Below are 26317 nucleotides of genomic sequence, written 5' to 3'. Positions count from 1 at the left end.
GGAGGAAGGAACACTACGAACAGGTTGAGGTGAACAATTAACAGGGGTTTATTCACAAAGTGGAGAGCGAGGAAAAACATGTGGCACAGTGAAGACTGTTTTATTCACAAGGGCATCTGTAGAGCAGGGACATAAAGTATTCGTGTGATGCGGAATAAAATATGCGTGTAATAGCAAAGGGACAAAGAGCCGAGTTACCCCAATCTATCTAGCTTATACAATCTTCCTGATAACATCACAGTCACCATCAGGTTCATTCTGCAGAAGGGTTGATTGGAGAGAGAGAGAGAGAGAGAGAGAGAGAGAGAGAGAGACAGAGAGAGAGAGAGAGAGAGAGAGAGAGAGAGAGAGAGAGAGAGAGAGAGAGAGAGAGAGAGAGATAGATCGGTGAGGGGTGGAGGTAGCGTGAGCAAAGAGAGTAATATGTTCCACTTAATGACCGAACAGGGACACAAAAAAATCTCATGTCAGAACAGCTGTACACATAATGACACAACAGAGTTTGTAATGTTAACCACAGTCAGATCTGCAAAAACTTTGGTATCTCAGTTCTCGAAGATTTGTGGGAACATTAATCAAAAGCATGGACTGAAAACATGGAAGTACCACTCACGTACGACCTCATGATCCCATTGAGCGTGAACATCGAAAACAAAGCATTGTGACGAGACATCATACTTAAGTACAAAAAAGAGAGAAGAAGGCATTGCTAAATTTGGTGTTACCGATGATTTTGGACCAAATGATGCAGAAATCAAGGAAATGACCAAATACGAAGACCTCAAGAATGAATCAGAAAAGACCCTGGAAACTGAAGAATGCCAAAGTTGTGCCAGTGATGGAGTGACTAGAATGATGACAAAGAACCTCACAGAGATATTAAAAACCATCCCTGGGAATATTATTACAAACTAACTACAGTTATAATTGGCATTGGTTTGGTAAAGTGACCTTTAATTGGTAAAGTTGGTTTGGTAAAGTGACCTTTAATTGGTAAAGTTGGTTTGGTAAAGTGACCTTTAAACGTTCCTGGACTTAATGTTCACCGTGTGGTGCGTCATCTTGCGGGTCACGTGACACGATTGCATTCCACAAAGGTTTCACAGGATTCGTGAGGTGTATCGTAAAATTTCTCAGTTTGGTTAGTAATTCCACCTTCCTTAATTTTTTTATTCACAATTCTATTTTATACGAGACAAAAGTTAAGCATAACAGCGGAAACAAGTGTTAAATATATATATATTTTTTAGAAACGCTGCCGAATATGCAAGGCATTAAAAACAAGAGCCGGAAGAGGTGAAGTAAAACCGCGCTTCCGGTCTTTATTTCGCTTCCGCTTCCGTTTCTGGCTCACACTGCCCCCGCTTTCCTCGAGCGATGGCGGCGGTTACGGCGGTGACGTCTCCTGCAGGAGTCGGTGGTTCTGCTTCGACGGGCTCGTTGGGGCTGCGGGAGGCGCCTCGTAGCGTCGGCGCCGAGACGGACGGTGTCGTCAAGCGAAAGGTAGAGGAGGTTGTGGATTTTCAACTTGTCAATCCGCGTGACCTTTCACTTGACGTGCGTGACCTTTCACAACGACGACACTTTACCTCAGAGAAATGTCTCGAACGTTCCCGACGTTTGAAGCGTCCTCGGTATTTTTTTTTTTTTAATGCAGTTCGACGTTGTTACCTTGTTTCGTTGTTAGAGTACGAGTCTCGTGACTGGTCCGAGTGTCATCGCCGTCTCATGCCAAGGGCTTGGAGTGTTACGCAATCGCCATGAGACGTTTGTAATTTTTATAGTTAACCTTACCTTGGTGATTGACACATTTGTGTCGTGGTTTATAGTTAATCTTACCTTAATGATTGACACCGTTTGGCGAGGCAGCACAGCTTGGTTTAACAAGTTCTTGACATCGACATTGTTCGGCGACTCTTCTTGACGAGCCCGTGACGTTGCCCTTTGATGCGATCGAGTTTCCTCCTTTGTTTTTTTTTTTTTAACGTTTCCATCGCTCACTCACGCTGCTGGGAGCCCCAGGTTCGAATCCCGAGCACCTTGCGTCCTCTGATGTCCTTGTAATTGATTAAACTTTGAATGCACATCGGTTCCTCCTAACATCCTCGTCCTGCATGTGATGCACTGACAACGTCTCCAGCTTGGAAGGTGGGGGGAGGGGGGGGGACTGAACGATGGAATCGAGGGGTCGATGTCTCCCCTTACCTTGAACCGCCTTTGTACACCGAGCACCTGAGGTCACGGATGTGGGCAAGCCGTGTTTGCTTCGAAAGCCGTTCTCTGCCAGACGTCTGTTCCTCGGCTCGCTGTCGTGTGCAGCCTGTGGCTGCTGGTTGCATCATTTCCTGGGGGTGATGCTGATTCAGCGCCCTCCATTACCAGTACGCTCATCCTGGTGTTGGCTTCGTGGTTCGGGTGGCGGCTTGGGATCCTGGGGTCCTGAGTTCAAGCCCCGTCGGCCGCTGAATTAATACACCAGGGGGTTGGCTCAGCCTGTCGACCTTCCAAGGTTGACAAAATGAGTACCAGCTCCAGTGTGTGTACTGGTAGAGGGGCACTGCATCAGCGACACAGTCACGCTTCAAGAAATGATAGCTACCCCGGCAACTAAGCTGCCATACGACCACCATCACCAGAACGCTGGTACTCGTTACGCCGACCTCGGAAGGATGACTGGATGAGTCGACCGCACTCGGTGTTGATTCAACGGCCAACAGGGGCTCAAACTCAAGACCCTACGATCTTAAGCCAGCCCCCTTATAACCGTTACGCAGACACCAGGCTTGTATATTCTTGGTGGAATATATTCTTGTCGTCTGGCAATTGTTTGCCTTCTTATGAATGGTTCTCCATGCTTTGTACCCGCGGTGCAACACCTGGGTGTTCGAATGAGGTCACAAGTTCAACTTGGATAAATCTTGTTGAAGGTTGGATGTGTTTTCGTTGTGCTGCTGCTTCCTCACAGTCCTTAAACTGTGCTGTCATGTGCACTTGCGGGAAAGCTTTGAGGTACGCACACGTGCCTTTGGTCTGTCTAGTCTAGTCTGTGTTCGAATCTCAACCCAGCTGTAAGTTCTTACCCTGGTGTTTGACATTCAGGGCGAGGCATCGGTGTGTGCGCTGTCCGTTTGAAGGAAGGAAAACGTGGTCTCTCGTTTGCCGGTATTGGTCGTTGGTGAGCGTTAACGATACGATTGTGTCTTTCGTAAAGAGGAGGAGAGTTATCGCTGGCACCCTGAACAAATTACAAATTCCGCTTCCGCTCCAAAGACGAGCAGAGTGGCAACCCGGTCTTGACACGTGCCCTGATCCAACAATGAATCTCTCTGTCGGAACTCATCCTTACGCCGATGGAACAAGATGACTGGATGGATGGTGTCATCAGATTCATGTACGATTAAAGAACGCACCATTTTCCGCAGGTTTCTTGTTACGCAGTCTGGGTAAGTTAAAATGTTCACCATTTTCTTATAACTCTGGTCGTGAAATTATATGTGACAAAGAGCGAGTCATTTGTGGTTCACAGTTTCCCTCGATAAAGTTCACCCTCCTACTTTTTCACAAAGGTGATTCAAATACATCTAACCTTACCTCTCATTGGAGGCTTGCTACAGGGAGAGCTTTTCAGCGTATTTGGAGATTACGTTTCTCAAGAAGTACGATGGCCCTGCGGTTCGTGCTCTCAGCAGCAGTTTTTGTTTGATATCAATCTTTTGATAACTGAACTCTCCATCACACAGTCCAGAAGCAAAGACATCACTGAGCCACCCTTTGCTCTATTTTAAGATGTTACATTTCCACTTCTCCATAAAAAAAAAAAGAGTTGAATGTTAACCTGTCGTCACAGTCTGATAAATAAATGTTTCTTTTGTACCGTCGTCCATTGTCCTGTTACTCCTGCATTTAATGCTCCTACGAGTCGGATGACTTCTCTCAAGGCCTTAAAGGTGGCTCTATTATCTGAGCTTATCTCGTCTGTTTTAAATGTTTACCAGTTCTTTACCTCTATTTTTGTCACTTTTATGCTTCCATTACTTTGCTATATACTTCTTCCTCCTCTCCCAAATAATCCCCCAACCTCTTCTTACTTGTCACGCTTTGTCGGCCCTTCCCCTCGTCGGCCCTTCCCCTCGTCGGCCCTTCCCCTCGTCGGCCCTTCCCCTCGTCGGCCCTTCCCCTCGTCGGCCCTTCCCCTCGTCGGCCCTTCCCCTCGTCGGCCCTTCCCCTCGTCCGGCCCTCCCCTCGTCGGCCCTTCCCTCGTCGGCCCTTCCCCTCGTCGGCCCTTCCCCTCGTCGGCCCTTCCCCTCGTCGGCCCTTCCCCTCGTCGGCCCTTCCCCTCGTCGGCCCTTCCCCTCGTCGGCCCTTCCCCTCGTCGGCCCTTCCCCTCGTCGGCCCTTCCCCTCGTCGGCCCTTCCCCTCGTCGGCCCTTCCCCTCGTCGGCCCTTCCCCTCGTCGGCCCTTCCCCTCCTCGGCCCTCCCCCTCACCCTCCCACTCCATGCTATATGTTTGAATTCTTATCGTTGTAATAAAGACCTTTTTAAAATCAAAGCATGGCTGTGTGGTTTGTCCTCTCGCTGTTTGTTTGTTTGGTCTCGTAATCTCTTTGTTATTGACTTGATCAATTGTCTCCATTCTTCGGTAGTATGGCTTGGCCTGCCAATCCTTACCCAGTTAAGTCATTGTTAATTTTATTGTGCGATGTATGACTCCAATATTCTCTGCCAATCCATTGCCCTTCTCTTTTTATGCCTCCGCAACTGTTTTAAGATTGTCTGTTCAGATCTCTGTCCATGCATGCGAAGCAGATTTTCATTATTGCGATAACTTGAGAACCGCTGAAGGGATTTTGACCAAACTCTGTACAAGTATGTACTATGATGAAAAGATGAACTGGCTAGATTTTGGGTTCAAAAGGACAAATGTCTTTGGTCGTGTGGTCATGTGACCTTTATTTCTTACCACAATAACTTGTGAACCACAGAAGGGAATTCAAGCAAACTTAGCACAAATATGAACCGATTCTATTTTTATTTCAAAGGTCATGTGCCCTTTGAAAATCATTTGGCAGTTCATAACTCGAGTAAGGACCATATGATGATTTCTCTCTTGCACTCTTTCTCATGTGACCCTTAAGTGAGATCAAACGTAACAGTGGGTTGACGCCCAACGCAGATGCAGGCATATCCATTGACAAGTTCGTGTAAAATTGTATCTTCTCTATTTTTCTCTTTCAGCTCATTCATTACTGACTGTGTCGTTTCAGAAATTTTTATTTTAGTTCAACAGGTTTATCTGTTGGATGGTCTGCTCGGCAAGTGTCTCATTTCTCACACGTGTTGTGGCTTTGGAGCTCCTATTTGGGACAGCTGGCAACTAACTGTGTAACACGAGCCGATATGAAAAGAGCTTGTCAGCCATGTTTGAATTTGCCAGGTCCTGTCCTCAAACCTTCTTTTACAACTTCACATTCCTGAGGCTTACCATTGGTTTAGAAGAATATTTTTTTGTGGTTGTGGTGGTAGATTGAGGAATTTCATAACAAAGTTAGGATTGCATAGAGTTGCTTGATCCGTGGATGTGTCGGAGACACCTCAATGTATTTTTTAAGTGGGGAAACTGTGACCTTAAGTGTTACTTGTCACCACATGGTGCGGGGGAGTGAGGGGCGGTGCTATGTTAATGAGATGGGGATTAAGGCCAATTTCCCCTGTGGCCTTTTCCAAGTTTTTGCATTTCAAGATTGGCAATATGGAGGGATCACGTCCTTAAAACAACAACTGGCTGCACGTCCAAGCAGGCAGAATGCCCCGCCTCCAGGGGTTACTGTTGGCAAAACCACGCCCCCAGAGCGGATGATTAACGGGTGTGACGTCAGAGAGCCAGTGGAAGGAAAGTGAGGTTTGGAGCTAGAGAACTGAGAAGACAGTTGTGGGAGGACACGATCGAGTAAGGGGGTCTCGCTGGCTGGCTACGTCTGGACACGACGAAATACATCAACACAATTCCCGTGTCATGCTGTGCATTTGCCCGCGTGCTGAGTACGACGCCAGTCATTGACTGTTCGGCGAGGCCGTGAAGTGTGTAAGTTTCTGAGGGGGGAAGAAGAGCGTGCCTCGTGGCCTTATCACGGGTCCTCATAGATTGTCTCGTCGTGTGGTCGAGGAGGAAAGTGGACGATCATTGTGAGTGAACCTGGCGCAAGAAGGGAACATTCGGCATATTCCTTCATGAGAAGCCGCCGGTTGGTGAGCCCTGGTGTTTAATACCTCACAAATTTCCGCTTGTACGTTTCCCGCCCAGAGAGCGGCTCGGCGCCATTTTGGGTGCATCTTCCCGTGTAGGACGACGTGGCTCGACTACAAGGTTCAATAAAGTCCACCTCTGGACAAAGCTAAGTGCCAGAATCAAGGGAGGATTTTCTTTTCTTTTGTTTTTTTTTTTCCCCCTTGTCTGCATTAAAGTCTGTGTGTTGGAGGCGCCTCGACTTTGGGTTTTAATTTACCTCACGTTTTATTATTATACTTTGAATTGTTACCATTGCAAATATTTGATTTATTTGAAGTTGCTCGTGTTGTCTATTTGTCGTGGGTTCGAAATACACCCCATTGTGCTTCCATCCTTCTGTTCCATCCGTGCCACCCTTTTCTTCCTGCATGCGCCATAATATCCGAGAAACTCGGCTGTTCGCCTCCAAGGAAAACCACTTGACGATTCGGTCTTTTCAGTGTTAACCACCCGTCCACGACAATTGGGTCGGGGGAATGATCCAAACCGCCAAGGCCGCGACAATATAATTACACATACATTTCACAGTATTAGCAGTTTTTGCTTCCCCCCCCCCCCATTTACATATTTTAAATTTGATAAATTAATTTTTTTTCAGACTTTTGGGGCACTTACAAGGTGTTTTAAAAAAGTGATGCAACTTTAATTGTTTATTTACAAAGAAACAGAAACCTCAGGAATGTGAACCAAACGTTTCTTGAAAGCTTGTGACCGTATTTTCTATCACTGATTGTTATTGCTGTAAGTCACTGCACGAGTTAGTAAGAGCCCAAGGTCTGAAATTGGCATTTTATTTACACAAAATCCTTGTAATTGACGTTCTCGATGTGTGCCCCTCTGCGATTCAGACAGGCATTGATCCTGACTCCAAAATTCTGTCCAACTTTCCTGTAGGTCTCATGTGCCACTGCCTGGAGGCAGTCTGACACCTCCTGCTTCAGATCATCCAGGGTGGTTGGCATAGACTGAGCCCTTGGCAGTCCCCCCCCCCCAGAACCAGTAGTCCAGAAGGTTCAAGTCTGGGCTACGGGGTGTCCAGTCATGAGTGGTACCAAGGGCAACAAGGCTGTTTCTAAAGAGCTGCCACAGGAAAGTGATGGTGCCACCAGCTGTATGTGGGGGTGCACCATCCTGCATAAACCAGGTCATGCTGAGCTGGTTTGGGGTGACCTTTTGGGCTCGATCATTTTGGAACTTCTGGAGCACGGCCCGGTAGCATTCACCGTTGATCGTCACCGTCCTGCTGTTGTCATTCTCAAACCAGGAAAGGCCCTAGTGTTCCCCATCCGGCATTGAAGGTGCCGAAGCATGTGACCATCGGCTCTTTCAGGTATCTCTCAGTGATCTCAGGTGATTCTGCCCCTCAGAAAATGTTGTTGTGGTTGTTGATTGCACCGTTCAAGTGGAAATGGGCTTCATCACTGAACCAGATCAGGTTGATCCAGTTTGGCTACCGATCCATCCTGTCATTGAGCCAAATTGAATTAGGCAGGGTTGAGTGTAAGGGGGGCGGGGGCAAGTGGGGCGGGGAGTGAAGAGACGGCCGGGGTAATTCCATTTTTGGGCGGCGTTAAGCAAGTTGAAGGCGGTGGGGAATGGGGCAGGGGCGGGGGATGAGGAGGCGGGGACAAGCACGCCCTGTCCAGTCCATGTCCCTCGAGTGTGGGTGAGCTGGTGAGGGTGGTTGAATGAACGGAATCCGTCTGTGATGGGGTTTCGGCGTGTGTGTGTGTGTGTGTGTGTGTGTGTGTGTGTGTGTGTGTGTGTGTGTGTGTGTGTGTGTGTGTGTGTGTGTGTGTGTGTGTGTGTGTGTGTGTGTACTGTTACTGTGTTTTGATCTGTAAACATTTCACCACAACACTTTTTAAAACTAGAAGGGCTCCTCCACCATGCAATGCTTGATCCACAAGAACATATCAGGCCCAATACATTTATGAGATATCATGCTCTATACCATTTTTGGCCCGATCTCTCAATGGTGAAGAATCACTTAAAAAGATTCTAGGATTCGGATCGTTACCAAAATCTAATCAGTTTGTCCTTATCACACACCCAACCTGTCCACAAAATTTTGTTTGGATCCGTCCACAACGTTTTGAGATATCCTGCACACAAACAGACAGAAAGGGGTGAAAACATAACCACCTTCACCTGCAGTGGCAGAGGTAATTATCAGTTAGAGCTTATTAAAGTGATGTTGAATTGAGAGCGATTTTGATTTAACGTTTACAAAAATTGAACAAAAACTGGGTGAGGAAAGTCGAATTGCCAGCCTTACAGAGCAGATGTGACCCGATACACCACTTCCCTGGCTGTGCTACCTTTGATTCATCAAGGGAAGAAATGATGCAGGTAACCCTTGTATAACATGGGGGATGTGTTCCCATGAAACGCCGTGTTATCTGAAAACGTGTTTTGGGGAAATATTTAAAATGTAAAAATGGGGGTTATGTTCCAAATGAGGAAGATCTCAACTTTTTAAGGATGAAGACCTTCCTAAAAACCTCAAAAAAGGAGTAAACGATGCATAAATAATACATCCAACAAATAAAAACATGAAAATGAATTACTTTTTAATAAGTGTTCCCATGATTGGCGTGTGCGTTTGCGGGCGGGGACCGGGGGCGAGAACGACGACTAGGTGGGGAGGTTACGTCGTCTCCCACCAGACTCCCCGGAATTGTAAGCCGTCGCTCCAGAGAACTCCATGAGGCGGTGGGTCGCTTCACCGACCGTGGACGCCAATACCTCCACCGCGTAGCGTAGGGTCTTTTTGTCTAGAACCAATTTACCTAATTAACCACGTGGTGTCGTCTACCGGGGAACTACGCCCTCAGCACGTCTTGCTCGAACCGGGTCACTCTACCAACTGCGGTAGAGTTCCAACTACCGACTACCAACTCGGGTTCGGGTGCAGTCAAGCGGAACTGCCAAAGCCGTGCCGGCTGGGATGAGCAGATTAACGGGAACAAAGACCCGGCTAAAAACTCAGATCCGAACCATGCTAGACCAATGACAAAGGACAGAAACGAACTGGGAACATTTCTACAATTTGTTTATTTATAATAAACGAGGAAATTTATGTGGCACAGAAACAAGTTTATTGGGGTGTTATGCAGGGGAAAGAAGGAAGATGTAGTGCGACAATTTACAGCAACTTACAAAGCAGACACAGAGCAGATTTGCGTGGGAATTATACGGCAAGATTTGCAATGATCAAAAACACTTATTGGTTCATGAGTCTGTAAGTGACCACTATATTCGTTATGGGTGTGTCTGTTCGGTAGTCGATCAAGTCGAAAAAAAAAAAAATTGAGATTTTTTTTTCTCCCCTTATTATCAGTATTTCCGTCTATGTTTGTCTGTCTGTCTGTGCTTGTTGGCTGCTCTTGGAGCACCCTTATTCTGGACATTTCCATCTGTCTGTCCGTGAAACTTTGGTCAAGCCTCGGGGCTGAACCACTCAACCGATTCTAATGAAATTTGGTAGGTAGGACCAATATTTCTGGGAATCGTGTGCTTTCGAATGTGGGACCCCGGGCCCAAGCAACGGCCCTTTAAAGTGGTCAAAAAATCGGAAAAAAATAAAATAATAATAAATCGAAAAATTGTAGCTTAGAATTCTGTGCACAATCTATCTAGCTACCTTCATGCCAATTTGCAGCCCGAACAAAAAATATTTGTAGGAGGAGATAGGTTTTGGGCGAGTATATGTCGAACATTTCAGAAACGGTTAATTGCGAATATCTCTAAGAGAAAGAGTCTGATTTTGATGAAACTTGGGTGAAATGTGTACAATGTGACTAGCATGTACACAAAAATGAATGGGTGCTAGGCACACCTCCGTTGCATAGCAACAGCTAAAATACTTTATCGTACATCGTACACTTATTGTTGACTGTACAAAAAAATCAATACCTCCGAAACTGAACCTCCGAGGGACCTGTTTTTTTGTGCCCAAGGAGAATGTCTTACAGCATCATATAAAAAAAATAAAATCTTTAGCGAATAGATAAATGGAATTACCAGGGCTGCCATTTGTTAGTCTCTTTGGAAACATGCCTGAAATTTCACAAGGCGGGTTTCTGGGCGCAAACTAAGAGGGCTGTGATAATCATATTGATAGCATGTACATGAATATCGGCTAGTCGCGTCGGCCAGCTTTCCAGCCAGAGCGAGCAGCCATGTCGCCTACTGGCTTGTCTGTATGTATGTCTGTTCGGTCCAGTGCTCCGTTACTACAATGGCGATTTCGATGAAACTTGGTTGGAAGGTTCATACCATGACCTAGTTGTGTGCAAATGAGAACCGTTGCTATGGACACCAGCGTTGCCGAGCAATGGGACTTCGAAATTTTAGAAAAATCATAAAAAATATAATTTTTTGGAAAATCTAAAATCTGGCCACGAGTGACTGGGCAGTACATTCAGCCATATTGTCAAAAATTTCCAGCCGGATCCTATGAAAACTTTCGGAGAAGATAGACTTTGAATGAACCCTGGTCGAAAACAATAAAAAAACGAAGTTCATTATATCTCAGACTGAGTCAGATATACATTAAAATGATATGTCCTAGTTATGTATGAGAAGGAACCGTTGCTACGGACCCTCCGTTGCCTAGCAACGGCCGAAAAACCTCTATGTGGGGGTATTTTAACGAAAAAACAATCTGCAGCATTAACCCTTGAAGCTAGAATCATGAATTTTCTTGTGCTTAATCCTCAGGTCATTCCCCATCGAACGGGCCCACCGCGTCAGGTTCTGTTGGGTAGTCGACTACCCATTTCCGCCTACCGGCTTGTCTCTGTCTGTCCTGAGCATAGCTCTGTGGGTTTTGATCCGATCCTGATAAAATTTGGGTGGGAGGTTTATATCCTGATCTTGTTGTTTTTCTGAGAATGGGCGTGGTGCACCCATTATGGGTGGAGCCATGCCCAAGAAACGTGTTTTTAGGGGCTAGCCAATTTCAAGTTGCATCTTCTCTGAGGGGTTTTGTTGAATCTGGCAGGGGTTTCGGTATTTGGTTAGCCCAATGGCACCTGCATAGCCCCACGGAGCTCAATTTTTCATTTTCGTCACAAGGTCACGAACTTAGAAAATGTCAAAAAAAAATCAATAAATTGGGCATCGAGCTCCTTGGGTTTTCAACTGTTTCGAATGAAAGTTGGTATACAAGTAGTGCTCTTCGAGTATTACAACTTTCATCATTTACGTTTTTCCCGATTCCCGCCAGTTTGCCCGTGGCGTCCCCTCGAAGGTCAAAAAATAAAAAAGGCGAACCGTGTACATTGCTCGTGAACCATCGTCGTCTCCAGACTTGTACAGTTTCTACTTATTAGACTGGCGCCACACACTCAGACGCACACACTCGGACAAAATAAACCCAGTTGAAGGCAAAGGACTTTTGCAGCCAGGGAGGGCGGCGGCCTGAGGTCGCAGTTCTTTCGAGTACCTGAGTCTCGGGGAAAGGAATGCTCCATGGTGTGGCACCTGCCAACAGTCGTGCAGTCAGTTCCACACCCGCCCGTGTGGAGTTCGGTTTCGTGGAGGAGCTCGAGTGGGTCGGGACCAGTAGTCGGGCAGTCGGGCTGAGACGTGAGCGGAGCCAAGCAGCGGGAACCCCTTCGTTTTCCAACCATCTCCCGCCTCCAAGCACAGAACGATCGACCCCCAAACAACTCAAGATGAGGATGATGTCGTGGTTTCTCAACCTCCCTCAGTGGGGCGGGGCCTTGGTCAAAACTGACATCACTGTCCGCCCTGATTGGACGGGGCTCCCATGGGTCCGCCCTCATTGGACGGGGCTCCCAAGGGTCCGCCCTTTTTGTGCAGGGCCTTGGCCAGGCACCAGCGAGGCCCACCCACTCCATGCGTGTAGACTCGTCAAGAAAGAGTTGGAGTGTTTGGAGAAACCGAATAGGAACTGTGACAGCGAAGATTGTCTTGGAAAAACAAGCCTCCAGAGACAACGGGTGGACCGTGGTACGTTGTTGCCAGCAAACCGAAGGCTGCAAGCGCTCGGGTACCGTGGATCGCAATGGAGGATGGGATATAAAGATTTATTTCCCCAACTAAAAAAGTATCGCAACGCACCCCTTCGATTTCCTACTACACACAAGGAGGGGTTCTGTCTACACATATACTTAATGGCATAACTGACTTGGGACATCTGTATGTTGTATGCGTACGGTTCTTGGAACCGTGACTTGTGTGTGTGTATATATGTATATATATATATATATATATATATATATATATATATATATATATATGTATATATATATATATATATATATATATATATATTGTTGCTTGTGGCAGGCTTATTCAGGTGTGGCAGGCTGTCCAGTTGAAGTTGAAAGCTCAGAAGATGAAATGGAGGCTAATTTGCTTGTGTTTTTTTTTTTTTTGAAATTTTATTTTTGAAGAACTTCATAATTGAGACTTGAGTGCCTGCCTTATTTTTCTGTTCATCGACCTTGTAACATTTCAGGAGATTCTCAGTCTCCCTCCACACCTTGGAACGTCTTATGCAGTCGGGATCGTGTCCATCAAGGATGGCTATGGCTTCATCAACCAATTTGAAACCTTTAGCCATGACCTTCGTCATGAGAGTTTAACAGGCACAACCTCCTCAGGACTTGATTCTAATTCCTCTCTGATGCGCTTCTCCTCCATAGCCAGATCTTCATTGCTCAGCTCCTCCCTGTGTGAGAGAAGCAAATCCTCAACGTCATATTCGTCAACCGCCTGAAAATCCTACTTGCAGGGCCATGTCCACAATCTGTTGCCTTGCTTCACTGACTTCAGCCAACGTGAAACCTCTGAACTCAATCACTGCCCCAGGCCAGAGTTGATGGAGATGAAAGTGTGACTGGGCATGTGTTTCATCGAGGTTAAACACCTGGCTTTGTGTGTGTAATCTCCATCTGCAATCATTGATTTGAAGACAGCTGGAAATTGTTCGACAGCAAGCAGCATGATCTGCAGCAGCAGCAGCAGTAGCTTCCCCAGTCAACTTTAGATTGTGGAATGCATGGTGACTTGAAGTGCTCGACCCACCCATGACTGGCAGCAAAAGGCACTGGATTCTTAGTATCTTTACTAAGATTGCCATACAAACTCATCGCCTTCTCTTGAATGACCATTCCAGACAATGGCATGTTCTGTTGGTTCTGATGCTTGATCCACATGGTCAGCATCTTCTCCATTTACTCAACAGCATCAGGCCAAGGTCTTGCACTTCTGGTAACACTGAGATTCGCTGTTGTTTGAGTGTTCTTACAGATTTTATCACGATTGTCACGAATTGTTCTCACTGTCGAATCACGAAGTCCCATCTCTCTCTGAATATGAATGCTGTTCTCACCTCTATCAAAGCAATGTAAAACTTTTAATTTTACCTCCAATGAATGAGACTCTCTTGACTGCGACTTCACGTGATCATCATCTTCAATGCCACTTGGTCCACGCTTTGCAGCCGCAGTTTCGGCCGCTGTGAGTGAACGACTCGCACAGGGCGACGGGTCACGAATGGCAAAAGCGTCCGCAGTGAGTGAATGATTCGTTCAAAATGACGTAGTACGGTTCTTTGGTGGTGGAATTGAATTAAATCCACGCTGTAGCAAAAACGTATTATCAGAACACGCGTAATACGAGGGTTGCCTGTACATATTTCAGCTTATGGGTGTGTTTGCTTGACTTGTATGCACTCTTTAACCGCCGGATGGAATATGTTGAAATTTGGGGTGTGTCCGGGAGAGTTGTCGGCATTAAAATTATTTTGTAGTCATGGCGATTGTGATGTGGAGTCGACAAATTTTCTATGTAAATGCATACCTGCCAACCTTTTTTTTTAAGGAAAAGCGGTAGGCTGGTGTTGCACGCGTCCCTAGGGGGGGTCCGGGGGCATGCCCCCCCCAGAAAGTTTTCCAAAAAATGAAGCAAAATGGTGCAATCTCCTGCATTTTGAGACCACAGTTAGCTGAAATATATCAACATATTTTTAGAGTGAAAAAGAGAAAACTTAACATGGTTGATCTACTCACCAATCTTAATTTTTCTAAGACATCATGATCATCAGTCACGTTTACATAAATTACTGACTGTCCAAACTCCACATGTATGTGCCCATACGTGTACACAAGAGTTTACATAAACTCACTGATGCATCTTTATGAATGAAATGACTGGCCACTCTGATTTCATAACATATTTACAGTTTTCAGGTTTGAACAGTTAAGATGCACATTTAGCTATTCAGAGCCTGGGAGGTGGCAGATTTGGCCTTCTTAAGAAGGTCGGCATCTGGCTTCCACGAGAAGCAGCTGACTCCATCCGGCTTGAAAATGTTAATCTTCCCTGCCAGCAAACCACACAGAGTGTTTCTGACGCCATGGCTGTCCTCGTACATGCTTGACTTGGCGTGACCTTCCTTGCCGCGTCCCAATGTGCTCCTCTGATCAGTTGTCATTTTTTTGACCATGCTAAAAAGGGATTCGCAGTAGGTGTTACTGTGAGGGATCAGCAGGACGTGTTTGGCCAGTCTACACAGCGATGGGTAAACAGGCTGGTGCCAGTGGCAGGGTCCGTCATATTCTCCATGGCTGCCCAAAACACATCCACCCTCTCATCTGGGTCATATGCTGGCAGGGTGACATCTGACTGATATGTGCAGAACTCTCTGCACAGCGCATCTCTGTTCTCTTCTGGGACAACAGGTGCAGGGAGCTGTTCAACCAGTGTAAGTAGGCTCTGCATGGAAGCTGTCATGGAGGAGGCTGGGTCCACGATGACTGCATTCCTGATCAAAGGGTCCTGGAATGGGAATTTGTCCATCATGTATGTCAGGGAACCAATGTAGAACATTCGGACCTCTGCTCTAAATTTCGTCACTCCACTGGTCCCCTCTAGGGCGTTCTTCACAATGAGCTGCATTGCCTGGAAACCAACAAATAGCTCCCTGTTCGACCTCTGGTTGTCCTGTTCGGTGAAGTCCACATTCAAAACGTCCTCCTCACCCTGGATGACAGAGGGCAGGACCAGACAGGACAGGATGCTTCTGTAGAGCTTCACCATTGAGGGGTACAGGCGGTGGATCATAGGAGCCTCGGTCTGCAGAAGCGTGTTAAAGCCATCGAAGTTGGGCAGGACAGCATGCAGGAAGTGGATGTAAAGCTGTGCAGTTGGATCTTAGAGTCTGACCAGCCTCTGCTCTCTCGGCCCACTTCCAGTCTTGGATGACCTTTTCCGCTTCTGCGGTTCCTTCCCTTGTAGAGGTGCATCATCATAGTCATCATCATCGTCGTCAAAGTGTGTCAAGAAGTAAGACCGCAGGCCATCCCAGAGATTCAGGTTTCTTTCCAGGCACTTGTGGAGACGTAGCCACCGAGTTGAGACGTTTTTTAGCACTTTCCGTATGGTCACATCACAGAATACTAGCATGTCTCGGAGCAGATGTTTCCTTTTCGCACTCTTGTCAAAGTGGTAATACAAATCTATGACAGTCCTCAGGATCAAAACCCTTCAGAGCCTTGCCACCTGCCTTGGCTGCCAGGGCGCTGAAGTGACACGGGCAGCCCATCAGGTATATGTCTGTGTTTGTGTCTTTTTGGAGGTACCCCATTTCGCCATGATGTCGACCAGTCATTACTGAGGCATTGTCGGACGAGAAAGCAATGCATTGTTTCAGGCTTAAGTCACACTTTCGTAGAGAGTCCTTTAATGCCGTGGCAATATTCTCACCAGTCGCAGAATTGACTACTGGCATGTCGAGAAATGATGTTGTGATTAGGCCCGTTATCTGATCTTCATGGGTGATCAAGACTGGGAAAAACCTGTCCTCATCATCACTGCTTCCATCCGTTGCCAGGGTAAACATCAGATCTTTCCGGCCGACATTTTGCTTGATGCGATCAACTGACTGACCCGCAATGGTGCACGTAATATGAGTCGCCTTGGTACGACCACATGCGTACTGACGCGCGATCTCGCTGTCGGGGAACATCCGTGGGACCAGCTTGGAGAAATGGTCATTTAGGGCCAGAGGCAAATTGTGCTCCATCAACAGTCCTTGAAATAAAACCTCGGCGTTGATTGACGTCGGCATCTCTCGCACTGGCTGTAAGGCTATTTTTGATGTGGTTGCCACTGCGCGGGAGTTGCTCATGTGTTTCCCCATGCTGATGTGGCGACTCAAGTTGTTGTGTCCTCCATGACTGATGGAGAAGTCTGATCGACACGTATCACAGAAGGCATGTCCGTCTCCCTTACGCGAAGCCTTGATACACTTGAACTCTGTTGTCCAACTTGGCTTAAACTTGTTGACCCAGCGTGGGGGTGGTTTTTTCTCTTCTGGGGTTTGCATTGTTGTTGTGCACTGAAGCGATGAGTACTCTGTGAACTGCAGTCTTTGATCATGAATGGAAAATGCCAATGGTGCGTTGTCTGGAAATGAATGCCCGCTGTTTCCTGTCGTCCCATTTGATTGGTCATGCTTTGTTTGGAAGCAATAACCAATTGCTGACGAGATAAGAAATCCAGGTCAGGCACGAGTTGTGTAGAATGTGGAAGCAGCCGCGTGTAAGACGATCTTGGCAGTGAGAAACGAACTCAAAACTGACAAAACACAACTATTTTTTTTTCCAATAATAATTTCCAAATGCGGTATGTCTGACTAATAAAATCGGTAGGCGTTGGGAGCTATAGAAAATCGGTAGGGTTGGCAGGTATGTAAATGTGTACCGTATAGCGCCACGTGGGGAGGGGGGGGTGGGTATTGTAAGTCAGCTGTGGAGATGATGCGATTTTGTACGACATGTGACATAGTGCAAGTGCTGCACTGACCACTGGCAGAGGGAGGGTGTATTGCACTCCTGTAGGGAGTGGGTGCTTCCAGTAATTATCCCCATGCTTTTTTGGAAAAAAAAACAAAAAACGGGGATATTGTAATCAGCTCCGTCTGTCTATTTCTGTTACACTCTCTCCTAAACGGGTGTGCAGAAATTCATCAAATTTGGTGATTATGATCACCGTATGGCAGGAAGGTGCAAGAGCAGTGTCGTTTTTGGCCTTGCCCCTTGTGTTGGGATCAAAAGGTCATATTACAATTACAGGCACATTTTAAGCATTTTTAATGAAACTGTACATGCAATAAACATTGGGAGACGCATGAAATATGTAAAGATTTTTTTGGGATTTGACTCCCGGTTCATGCCCTGGGGGTGGTGGACTTTAGGTCGCATGAGTCAAAGGGGGAAAAATGTTTTGACTGAAAATTTGATATTGGGTCATTCGTGGTGGAACTTTTTGCCATTTTTCAACTTGGCTTGGGGTGGCAAGCATGGGGATTTGCGATGCAGCATAGACTTCGCTCTAGTTTTAAATGTGCAAGCAACCCAAAGTAAATCGGTGAGATTGAGGGAACACAAAACAAATGCTGAGATTGGCCTTGGAATGAAAGTGAGAAATTGTTTTGGGTGAGGTGGTATATATGTATGTATGTATATGTATATATATATATATATATATATATATATATATATATATATATATATATATATATATATATATATATATATATATATATATATATATATATATATATATATATATATGCGGGGTGGGGGTCGGGTGAGAAGACCACAAGGTGGGGGAAGCTATCTCGGTTCCCACCAGACTCCCTGGAATTGTAGCTCGTCGCACACGGATAATTCCTTGGACGCCAATAACTCAACCGCGTGACCTAGGGTCCTCCCGTCTATGGGTTAATCGGGTTACCTAATTAATCACGTGGTTTAATTACCGGGAATACACCCTCGGTACGCCTTGTCCGAACCGGATCACTCGATCGATCACTTTTCCGGATTGGATGCAGCCGAGCGACACTGCCAAGGACGTACTGGCTAAAAGGAACGGATCGTTGGAAATAAAGTCCCGGCTAAACTAGGATTCGGATCATGCTGAATCAATGGAAGAAAAGACAAAAACGAGCAGGGAACATGCCTAATAATAATTTATTAACAATGGGTGAGGAAAAGTACGTGGTGCGATCAGGATTTATTGGGGTGTGTTGTGCAGAGATAGGGGGGAGAGGTGTGGTGCAGCAAATAGAGGCAACTTACAAAAGCGGACACAGCAGACTTAACACGAAAATAATAATAATAATAATGATAACGATCTTCTGCAGTCTCACTTAAGCAGACAGGTGCCAGGACACGCTCGCTCGCGCACACACACAAACATAGAAAACCCGATCAAGATGAAGAGGGAGTATTGAAACGAGAAGGGAAAAGAGTTGGGGCTATGTTCTTGGTACCTTTGTGCTTGATAGCACGACGCGCCACCAATACGTTTTGCTGGGGGTGTGGGGGGGGGGTGCTCCGTAATGTGGCGCCCGACAGCTTGCACGTCGTCTCTGGCTTCAGCAGAGCATGTGGAGACCATGTTCTTGAAGGAGGAGCTTGAGTGGAGAAGGGGCGGAGTCCAGGATGCGTGGACGGAGTGGTAGGTGGGTGGGGTCGACATGTTGTTGGAGACTAGGCTGAGTCCAGGCAGCAGGAGGCGGGTTGTGGCGGTGTCGACGAGGGCGAGGCGAGAGAGGCGGAGTCCAGGCAGCAGGAGGCAGGTCATGCAGCGAGACGAGGGCGAGGCCAGAGCGAGAGGGCGAAAGAGAGGGAGAGAGGCGGAGGGACTGCTCCGACCTTTATAGGACTTGCAGCGCGGGGGGAGGGGCCACCCCGAAGTGAAACGTCGTCACCTGAAACGGTCGCTCCGTTTGGCCCCGAACCTTCACGTGGCCCACTAACTTTGGCCAGAAACCCCCTCACTTCGTTTCCGGCAAGGTCATCTCAGACAGCGGCAATACTCTGCTCCAACCCCACGACATGACATGAATCGCCCACACCAAAATTGGCATGCGAATCGTCCTGCAAAACTCGCCAGGACGTGCCCTGGCGACTGGCCGAGGGTCTCCCATGCCTGCTCGGGCGCCCGATCAGCGCACCCGCTCCGCGCACCAACGCGGCCCACACCACATAACACTCCCCGGCTCAATCACAGCTTCGCTGGCCGCAGAGACGAGAAGACGTTCACCATCCACGGGGAATCCGCTGCTGCCAGCGAGGGCCGAAGGTACATCGTTATGGAAAAATTCATGCACGTTTCGCGAGCAGCGTACGTGTCTGCCTTCGAGCACATTCTATACAGTGCGCAGGGTTCGGCCATTATGCACGTGGTCAGTGCTCGCGTTCGCCCGATTCTGCTCGCGTGTGCGTGGGGCGAACACCGATATGTATCAGATATTTGGTTGAAAAGGAACGCGCCGCTTTCACTTCGCACACTCGTATCCCGCCCAACATGGCGTGGAGTTGTCTCTATCGGCATCCGTACGAGTTTCGTGCAGCATGGGCGTCGTGCTGGCTGTGTTTCCTGTGTTGTGAAAAACACCATTCGGCTAGCCTCTGAAGAGGTATTCATTTGTATGCCTTTTTAATGCAACTGTCAATCTTCCCCAAATCATCGGAACTCAAGTTGATAATCCCTCACTGTAAAGTGCACTATATGACTCGCTACACACGTTGGTTTTAGGGCTCTCTTGGGAACGAGGACTCTGCGCCGTCGTTTCCTCACAGCAGCACCGAACGCGCTGGCCTCCATGAGGGCCCACCTCACAGCGAATGCGCATGTGGCTCAGATTTACCTCAGGAATAATCAGACGAAAAGAAGGGTAGAAACGAAATGAAGAAAAAATGATTTAAGCAAACCTAGCGATGAGATCATCGCAACGCACTCCCGTGTTGTCCCGCTAGACAAAAGGAAAGGGACTATCTACACGTATAATAATGGAATAACTGTCTTGGGACCACTATCTGTTGGATGCATGCGGTTCCAAGAACCACAAATATATATTGTTGCGGACGGCCGCGTCGCCCATCAGACGGACAATTCACTCGTGACCATCCGGGAACTATCGCCAGGAGCTATTCACGGGTGGGTCTTTCGACCCCACCACAATCGTGCCAATCGGCCACCCGCGTAGGATAGGGTTGTTTGCCAAACTCGACCTACCTAAGTACCCACGCGGATGGTAAACCGGGCGATCGTACCCCGCCGCAGGTAGACTGTGGACACGAACCGCTTCAGCGGTCCGTTCCGTGCTACAGTGATAACCGAGCAGTGTTATCGTCGATTCCGATTAATTACCGGGCGTATTAAGCCCATTACGAACCCTTTACGTGAAGCACGATGGAGGGTCAATAAAGAAAAGACGAAGCGAAACGGGAAAATGGTTCACACAAAGCACATTTATTTCCCGGCACACGGAAAACATACATATACAGCCAAACAGTCAAAATGCACATATAGCAACAAAAGCAAAAACGACGCAGAGTTACTACCGACTTCGCGCACACACGGCAACACTTATGCAGTTCTACTTTACAGATGGCGCCAACACACATTTACTCAAAAGCAAAGGAAAGAAGCCACCCTCATATACAAGGGGGCAGACGGGCCTGTAGGCCAATATGCACGCGTGACCTGAAGGAGCGGCCAGGGCCGCGAGACCGGGGGGGGGGGTCCTACCCGCGTCCTCGTGATGCGTTGGCGGACGAGCCGCAGATGTGGCCGCGTAGCTGTGCCCCGACTCCGTGCTCCTTGGCGGGTTTCGTTGGCACGACATTTGGAGTGGGGTGGGAACCGGGCCCCCTTGTTGCACCATCTCAGCACGGGGTAAAGGGGGAATTGTTGATGCCCTGGGGGAGGGAGAATGGCTGGCTGGCTGGCTTGGGTCCCGCGACGAGCGATCCCACACAGTGACCTCATCGCCGACCGCCGTCCTTCTCGCCTCTGACCCGAGCTCCTTGGACTCTTCCCACAACTCTTCTCAGCCGATTCCAGAACCCAACTCGATGACACTCTGATGACTTCGCCACCTGACTCGACTGTTCCTGCCACACCGATCACTTCGCCACTCGACTCACTCTCTACCCGACTCGACTCTCTGCCACACCGATGACTTGACTCACTCTTCCCTGATTCGCCTTGCGCTCGCCGTTTTATAGGCCGGCAGGAGCAGTTAATATGCAAATATCCGGATCAGGATGACCTCGTGGGCGGAGCCACGCTCGCCCATTGGTCGGAGGAAAGGGGGCGTGAATCTCCCCTGATCCTAGAATTTGCATATATCTATTTCACTCAGACGTGCCTGGAGGCGGGGCCAAGCCGCTCTGTGCTTGCTAATTGGACGGAGGGGAAGTGGGCGTGTAGCGTTTGTGATCCGAATTTTCCTCGGAAAGGCCGCTATTTGCACTCGCGGCTCGGTGCGTATTGCTGAACGGGCCCAAGACAGCCCAACGCTCAGTGTTCACAGGTGGTGCGGGAATGGCCGTAGAAGTAGAGAGGTGAGGGTGGTGGAGGGTTTTCGGTGGTGGTTTGATGGTTATGGTGCTGTTTGGGAATGACGGTGATGCGATGTTTGTGGGATTGAGTTGTGAAGGTAAAGGTCGTGGCTGTTGGCGTTGTTGTTGTTGAGCGTGGTTGCAGTTGGTGACTATAGCTGGCATGGTGGTTGAGACGTGGTTGGTTCAAAATAAAGATAGAACAGAAAAACGGCTATCTCAAAGCGTCGCAGCCCGGATGAATCACATAAATTCCCTCAATACAACGGGTTTGGGGCTAACTACACATGTACTGAGAGATATCTCGCCTACGGGCCCTTCATGGTGTAATGCGAATTTCCACAGCCGTAACTATATATATATATATATATATATATATATATATATATATATATATATATATATATATATAAATATATATATAAATATATATATATATATATATATATATATATATATATATATATATATATGTATATGTATATGTCGTGTTACGGCTGTGGAAATTCGCAATCCACCATAAAGGACCTTAGATCAGTTATGACAATAAGTAATTGTGTAGTTAGATTTCCCCACCGTTGTTTAAAGGGAATTTCCGTGTTCACCAGGCTGCAATCCTTTGAGTTAGCCGTTTTTTTCTTTTCTCTGTCATTATTTTGGACTAACAATCCCCCAACAACTCAAACACCACCATCTTCGCCTCTTTACCTCCACAACTCCATCCCGCAAACATTGCTTCACCGCCATTCTCAAACGACGCCCGCCAACAACCAAACTCCCACCACCTCCGCCTTTCTACCACACGCCGGGCCATGCGCTGTGAATGCGTTCCTTTCGCCCCGAAAAGCGGATCAGGAATTCTTCACGCCCCCTTCTCATCCGCCCAATGGCCGAGCATCGGGTAGTGTAGCCCCGCCTCCGGACCTGCTGTGATCCAGAAATTTACATATACGCCCCTCCCCGGGCTATATAGGCACGAGCACGGCACAGCTCGGGGCGGGAAGTCAAGGTGCGCAGTATGTCGGCAGAGAACCAAGTGGGAGCAGTGGAGTGGCAGCAGCGGAGTGTCGGGAGACAAAGTCAATTCTGCAGTGTCGGCGGGGCAGTCGAGTCGGGAGACAGAGCTCGAAGCCGACGGGAAAGGCAGACGGGGAGCGCCGGACAGAGCTCGCCGGCCACGCCAGGGGCACGAAGCCAGGCGCAGCTACGCTGACATTGCGGCTTGCCCGCCATCGTGCCACGAGGACGCGGGTAGGACCCGTCGGTCTCGTGGACCTGGCCGCTCATCCAGGTTCCACGCGCATTAGGCCCACGGGCTCAGTCTGACTCCCTTGCCTTTGAGGGGGTCTTTCCTTTGCTTTTGTGTGAATGTGTGTTGTGGTGCCGTGTCTTGTAAAGTAGAAACTTTTTAAGTGCATGTAAATAAACCTTTGCTTGTAGTCGGTTGTAATTCTTGCTTTCATTGCTTTGACTGTTACACGTGCATTCCTACTGTATGGCTGTGAATACGTGCTTGCCTTGTCTGAGTGTGGAATAAATGTACTTGTCGAACTGTTTCCCGTTTCGTTGCGTCCTTTCCTTTGTTTGAAAGTTCCAGCTTGCATCACGGAAGGAATTGGTAGAAGGGTGTAAGCACCCGGTAAATAATCACGTCCGTCGGGGCCGGCGATAACACCTCTCGGTTATCACTGAAGCACGGAACGGACCGCTTAAGCGGTTTGTGTCCTAGGCCGGCCAGCGGCGAGGTACGATCGCCCGGTTAACTACCCGCGCAGGTACTTAGGTAGGTCGAGTTTGGCGAACAACCCTATCCTGCGTGGGTGGCCGATTGGCACGATTGTGGTGGGGTCGAAAGACCCCACCCGTGACTAGCTCGTAGCAATAGTTCCAAGGAGGGTCACGACTGAATTGTCCGTTCCGGTGGGCAACGCGGTCGTGATTCGAGTTACGTGGCTGGGCGGACCGAAATTCGGAACAGTGTGTGTGTGTGTGTGTGTGTGTGTGTGTGTGTGTGTGTGTGTGTGTGTGTGTGTGTGTGTGTGTGTGTGTGTGTGTGTGTGTGTGTGTGTGTGTGTGTGTGTGTGTGTGTGTGTGTGTGTGTGTGTGTGTGTGTGTGTGTGTGTGTGTGTGTGTGTGTGTGTGTGTGTGTGTGTGTGTATATGTATGTATGTATATGTATGTATGTATATGTATGTATATATATGTATGTATGTATATATATGTATATATATGTATATATATGTATATATATGTATATATATGTATATATGTATATATATGTATATATATGTATATATATGTATATTATGTATATATATGTATATATATATATATGTATGTATATATATGTATATATATGTATATATGTATATATATGTATATGTATATGTATATGTATATGTATATGTATATGTATATGTATATGTATATGTATATGTATATATATATATATATATATGTATGTATATATATGTATATATATGTATATATATGTATATATATGTATATATATGTATATATGTATATATATATACATACATACAGTCTTGACGATAGGAGGTAAACAAAGGAAAGGTGGATGGACTACATCAAGAACAGGTAGAAATGATAATCCCTCCCACTTTCTCCACGTTCTTATGATGGTGGAAGAGAGAATAAATCATGAAGTCGACCAAAAGTGAAGTTCACTTACATCTGCCATGTTTGAAGTTCATTTTTTGTTTGTTTACTTTACTGGCAAAAGCTTCATTTTTCTGATAACTTGAGTCTACACACAGCATATCCAGAACTGGTTTTGTCTTCACGAGGGCATACTCTATATGCCCCTGTGAAAGGATGAGAAACATTTTATGGCGTGAAAGTGCTGCCCCACAATTTCTTGGTACATGTGGTGCAGATATAATTAGAACTGCACTCGGTGGAGTGCATTCCTCCGCCAGGCTGAACAGTGTTTTGTATCCTACTGATCGGCTGGATCTGGATCCGGACTTGAAACAAAATATAATCGGCTTGTTCTCGTCACCTAACCAACTCGTCCACCTGGTTTTGTTATAACTCGTCCACTACTTTTTTAAATATCATGTACCGTTTTTGTACTGTATTTGACCCCATCTTTCAATGGTGAAGAACCACTTAAAATATGTGTATTTTTTTTTAAGTTATCATATCAGGATGCAGATTTGGATCTTCACCAAAATCAATTCATGCTCGTCGCACACCAAACCTCTCCACCAAGTTTCATGCAAATCCGTCCATGTTCTTTTTGAGATGGCGTGCTTTGCATTGTTTTTCGTCCATCACTCAATGGTGAAGGATCACTTTAAAAATTCTAGTATCCGGATCTTTACCAAAATCAATTCATCCTTGTCACACACCCAACCTGCATCCTCAACTTTTTGAGATATCCTGCACACAAACAAACAAACAAACAGACAGAAAGGGTTGAAAACATAACCTTCTCCACCTTCGGTGGTGGAGGTAATTGGTGGAGTTGAGCAGTGAGCCTGGATTTTGGGAGTTTAACAAGAGGTTTACTGGCACTGTGTTTGAAGTGCAGAAACAACCTTGGAGAGGTGGAAACAAGAGAGGGCAGAGGATGCAAGGCCAAGAAGGAGGCGGAAGAATACAATTAATTCGCCAGCCTCTTGATGCTTGGATTTGTGCAGTCATCCATTTTTAATTGGAACTTTGATTTAAAATAAATAAATAAAACTGTCCTGTCTGCCTCACTTCACCTTTGACTCTTGGTTATTCTGATGGAATTCAATTACAGCACATTGCTATCCGGATATAGCAAATTAAACCTCGGCACATATGAAACTCACTCTTCAAGGTAACATCCACATGGCCCAAAACCGTCATATTTAGGATGCAATCTGTGACCTCTTTGGCCATGGAAACTTCTTTATCGTAGCATTTTGATGTTGAGTAATGTAGCTATTTGTTGTGAGTGCAGTTTTGCTTTCATGTGAGTTTGCGTTCACCGGTGGTGATGCACTTGTGGCCATCCGTTAATGGGTCATAATGCATGCTGTGTGCTGTAAATGATGCAACAAAATTTGTAGTCTGCTCCTTGATTTTGGTGTGATCCCATGTAGTGTTGTGCTGTTATCACTCCATGACCCTTACAGCAGATCCACTTCCAGGATCAGCCGCAGGAATTTAAAGGTCGACTTACGAAAACCGGGCGACGCTCACTGTCACGTTCGATCTCCCAGTCATCTGGTGACAGCTACACCTCCGGTGAGTTTCTGTGCGAGTAGTCTGAAATATCTCGACCTGAATCCGTTTTCAGAAACGTGGTTAGAGTTGGGGATGGAAGTTGGAAGAGGGAGAAAAAGTCATACTGATTTGTCTTCCTCCAAGTAGACCTTGAAAGGTCTTCCACCAGTTCTTCTTTTGTCACCTTGGGCAGAAAGCTCCGATGAGGAAGGATCACCACGGGATCGGAGCCAAACAAACTCCTCTGGTGGCAAAGACTTCTGCGTTAAAAGCATAAAACATGCAGAGTTTGGCCGAAGAGAAATTGAGATTGCAGAGCAAGGTATGCTGGGATGTTGATGGGGGTTGAAGCATTTTGAGCATCTTGGAATTGAGATGGGTGCTTTGCATTGTTTTTCGTCCATCACTCAAT

At 46.9% G+C, this 26317-nt stretch overlaps 1 protein-coding gene across 5 annotated transcripts in view; it reads left to right on the top strand.

The window, feature by feature from the left end:
* Window positions 1-1311: 1311 nt before the first annotated feature.
* Window positions 1312-26317, top strand: part of LOC147008687 (S-adenosylhomocysteine hydrolase-like protein 1) — a 47789-nt gene continuing 22783 nt past the window's right edge. For 3 of the 5 annotated variants that reach the window (XR_015053238.1, XR_015053239.1, XM_085863861.1), the window contains exons 1-3: window positions 1312-1503; window positions 25815-25926; window positions 26099-26227. Coding sequence is in view for 3 of the 5 variants with exons in the window: in XM_085863861.1 (XP_085719987.1) it covers window positions 1378-1503; window positions 25815-25926; window positions 26099-26227 (367 nt within the window). In the remaining 2 variants the exon portion in view is untranslated. The remainder of the gene's footprint in view (window positions 1504-25814; window positions 25927-26098; window positions 26228-26317) is intronic. The other 2 variants (XM_085863860.1, XM_085863859.1) reach the window with 2 other exon arrangements.

Source organism: Eptatretus burgeri, chromosome 18 (genome assembly GCF_056783735.1).
Source record: "Eptatretus burgeri isolate ZD-2024b chromosome 18, Ebu_testis_v1, whole genome shotgun sequence".
NCBI classification, from domain to species: Eukaryota; Metazoa; Chordata; class Myxini; order Myxiniformes; family Myxinidae; genus Eptatretus; species Eptatretus burgeri.
This window is presented reverse-complemented; position numbering and strand designations above follow the sequence as displayed.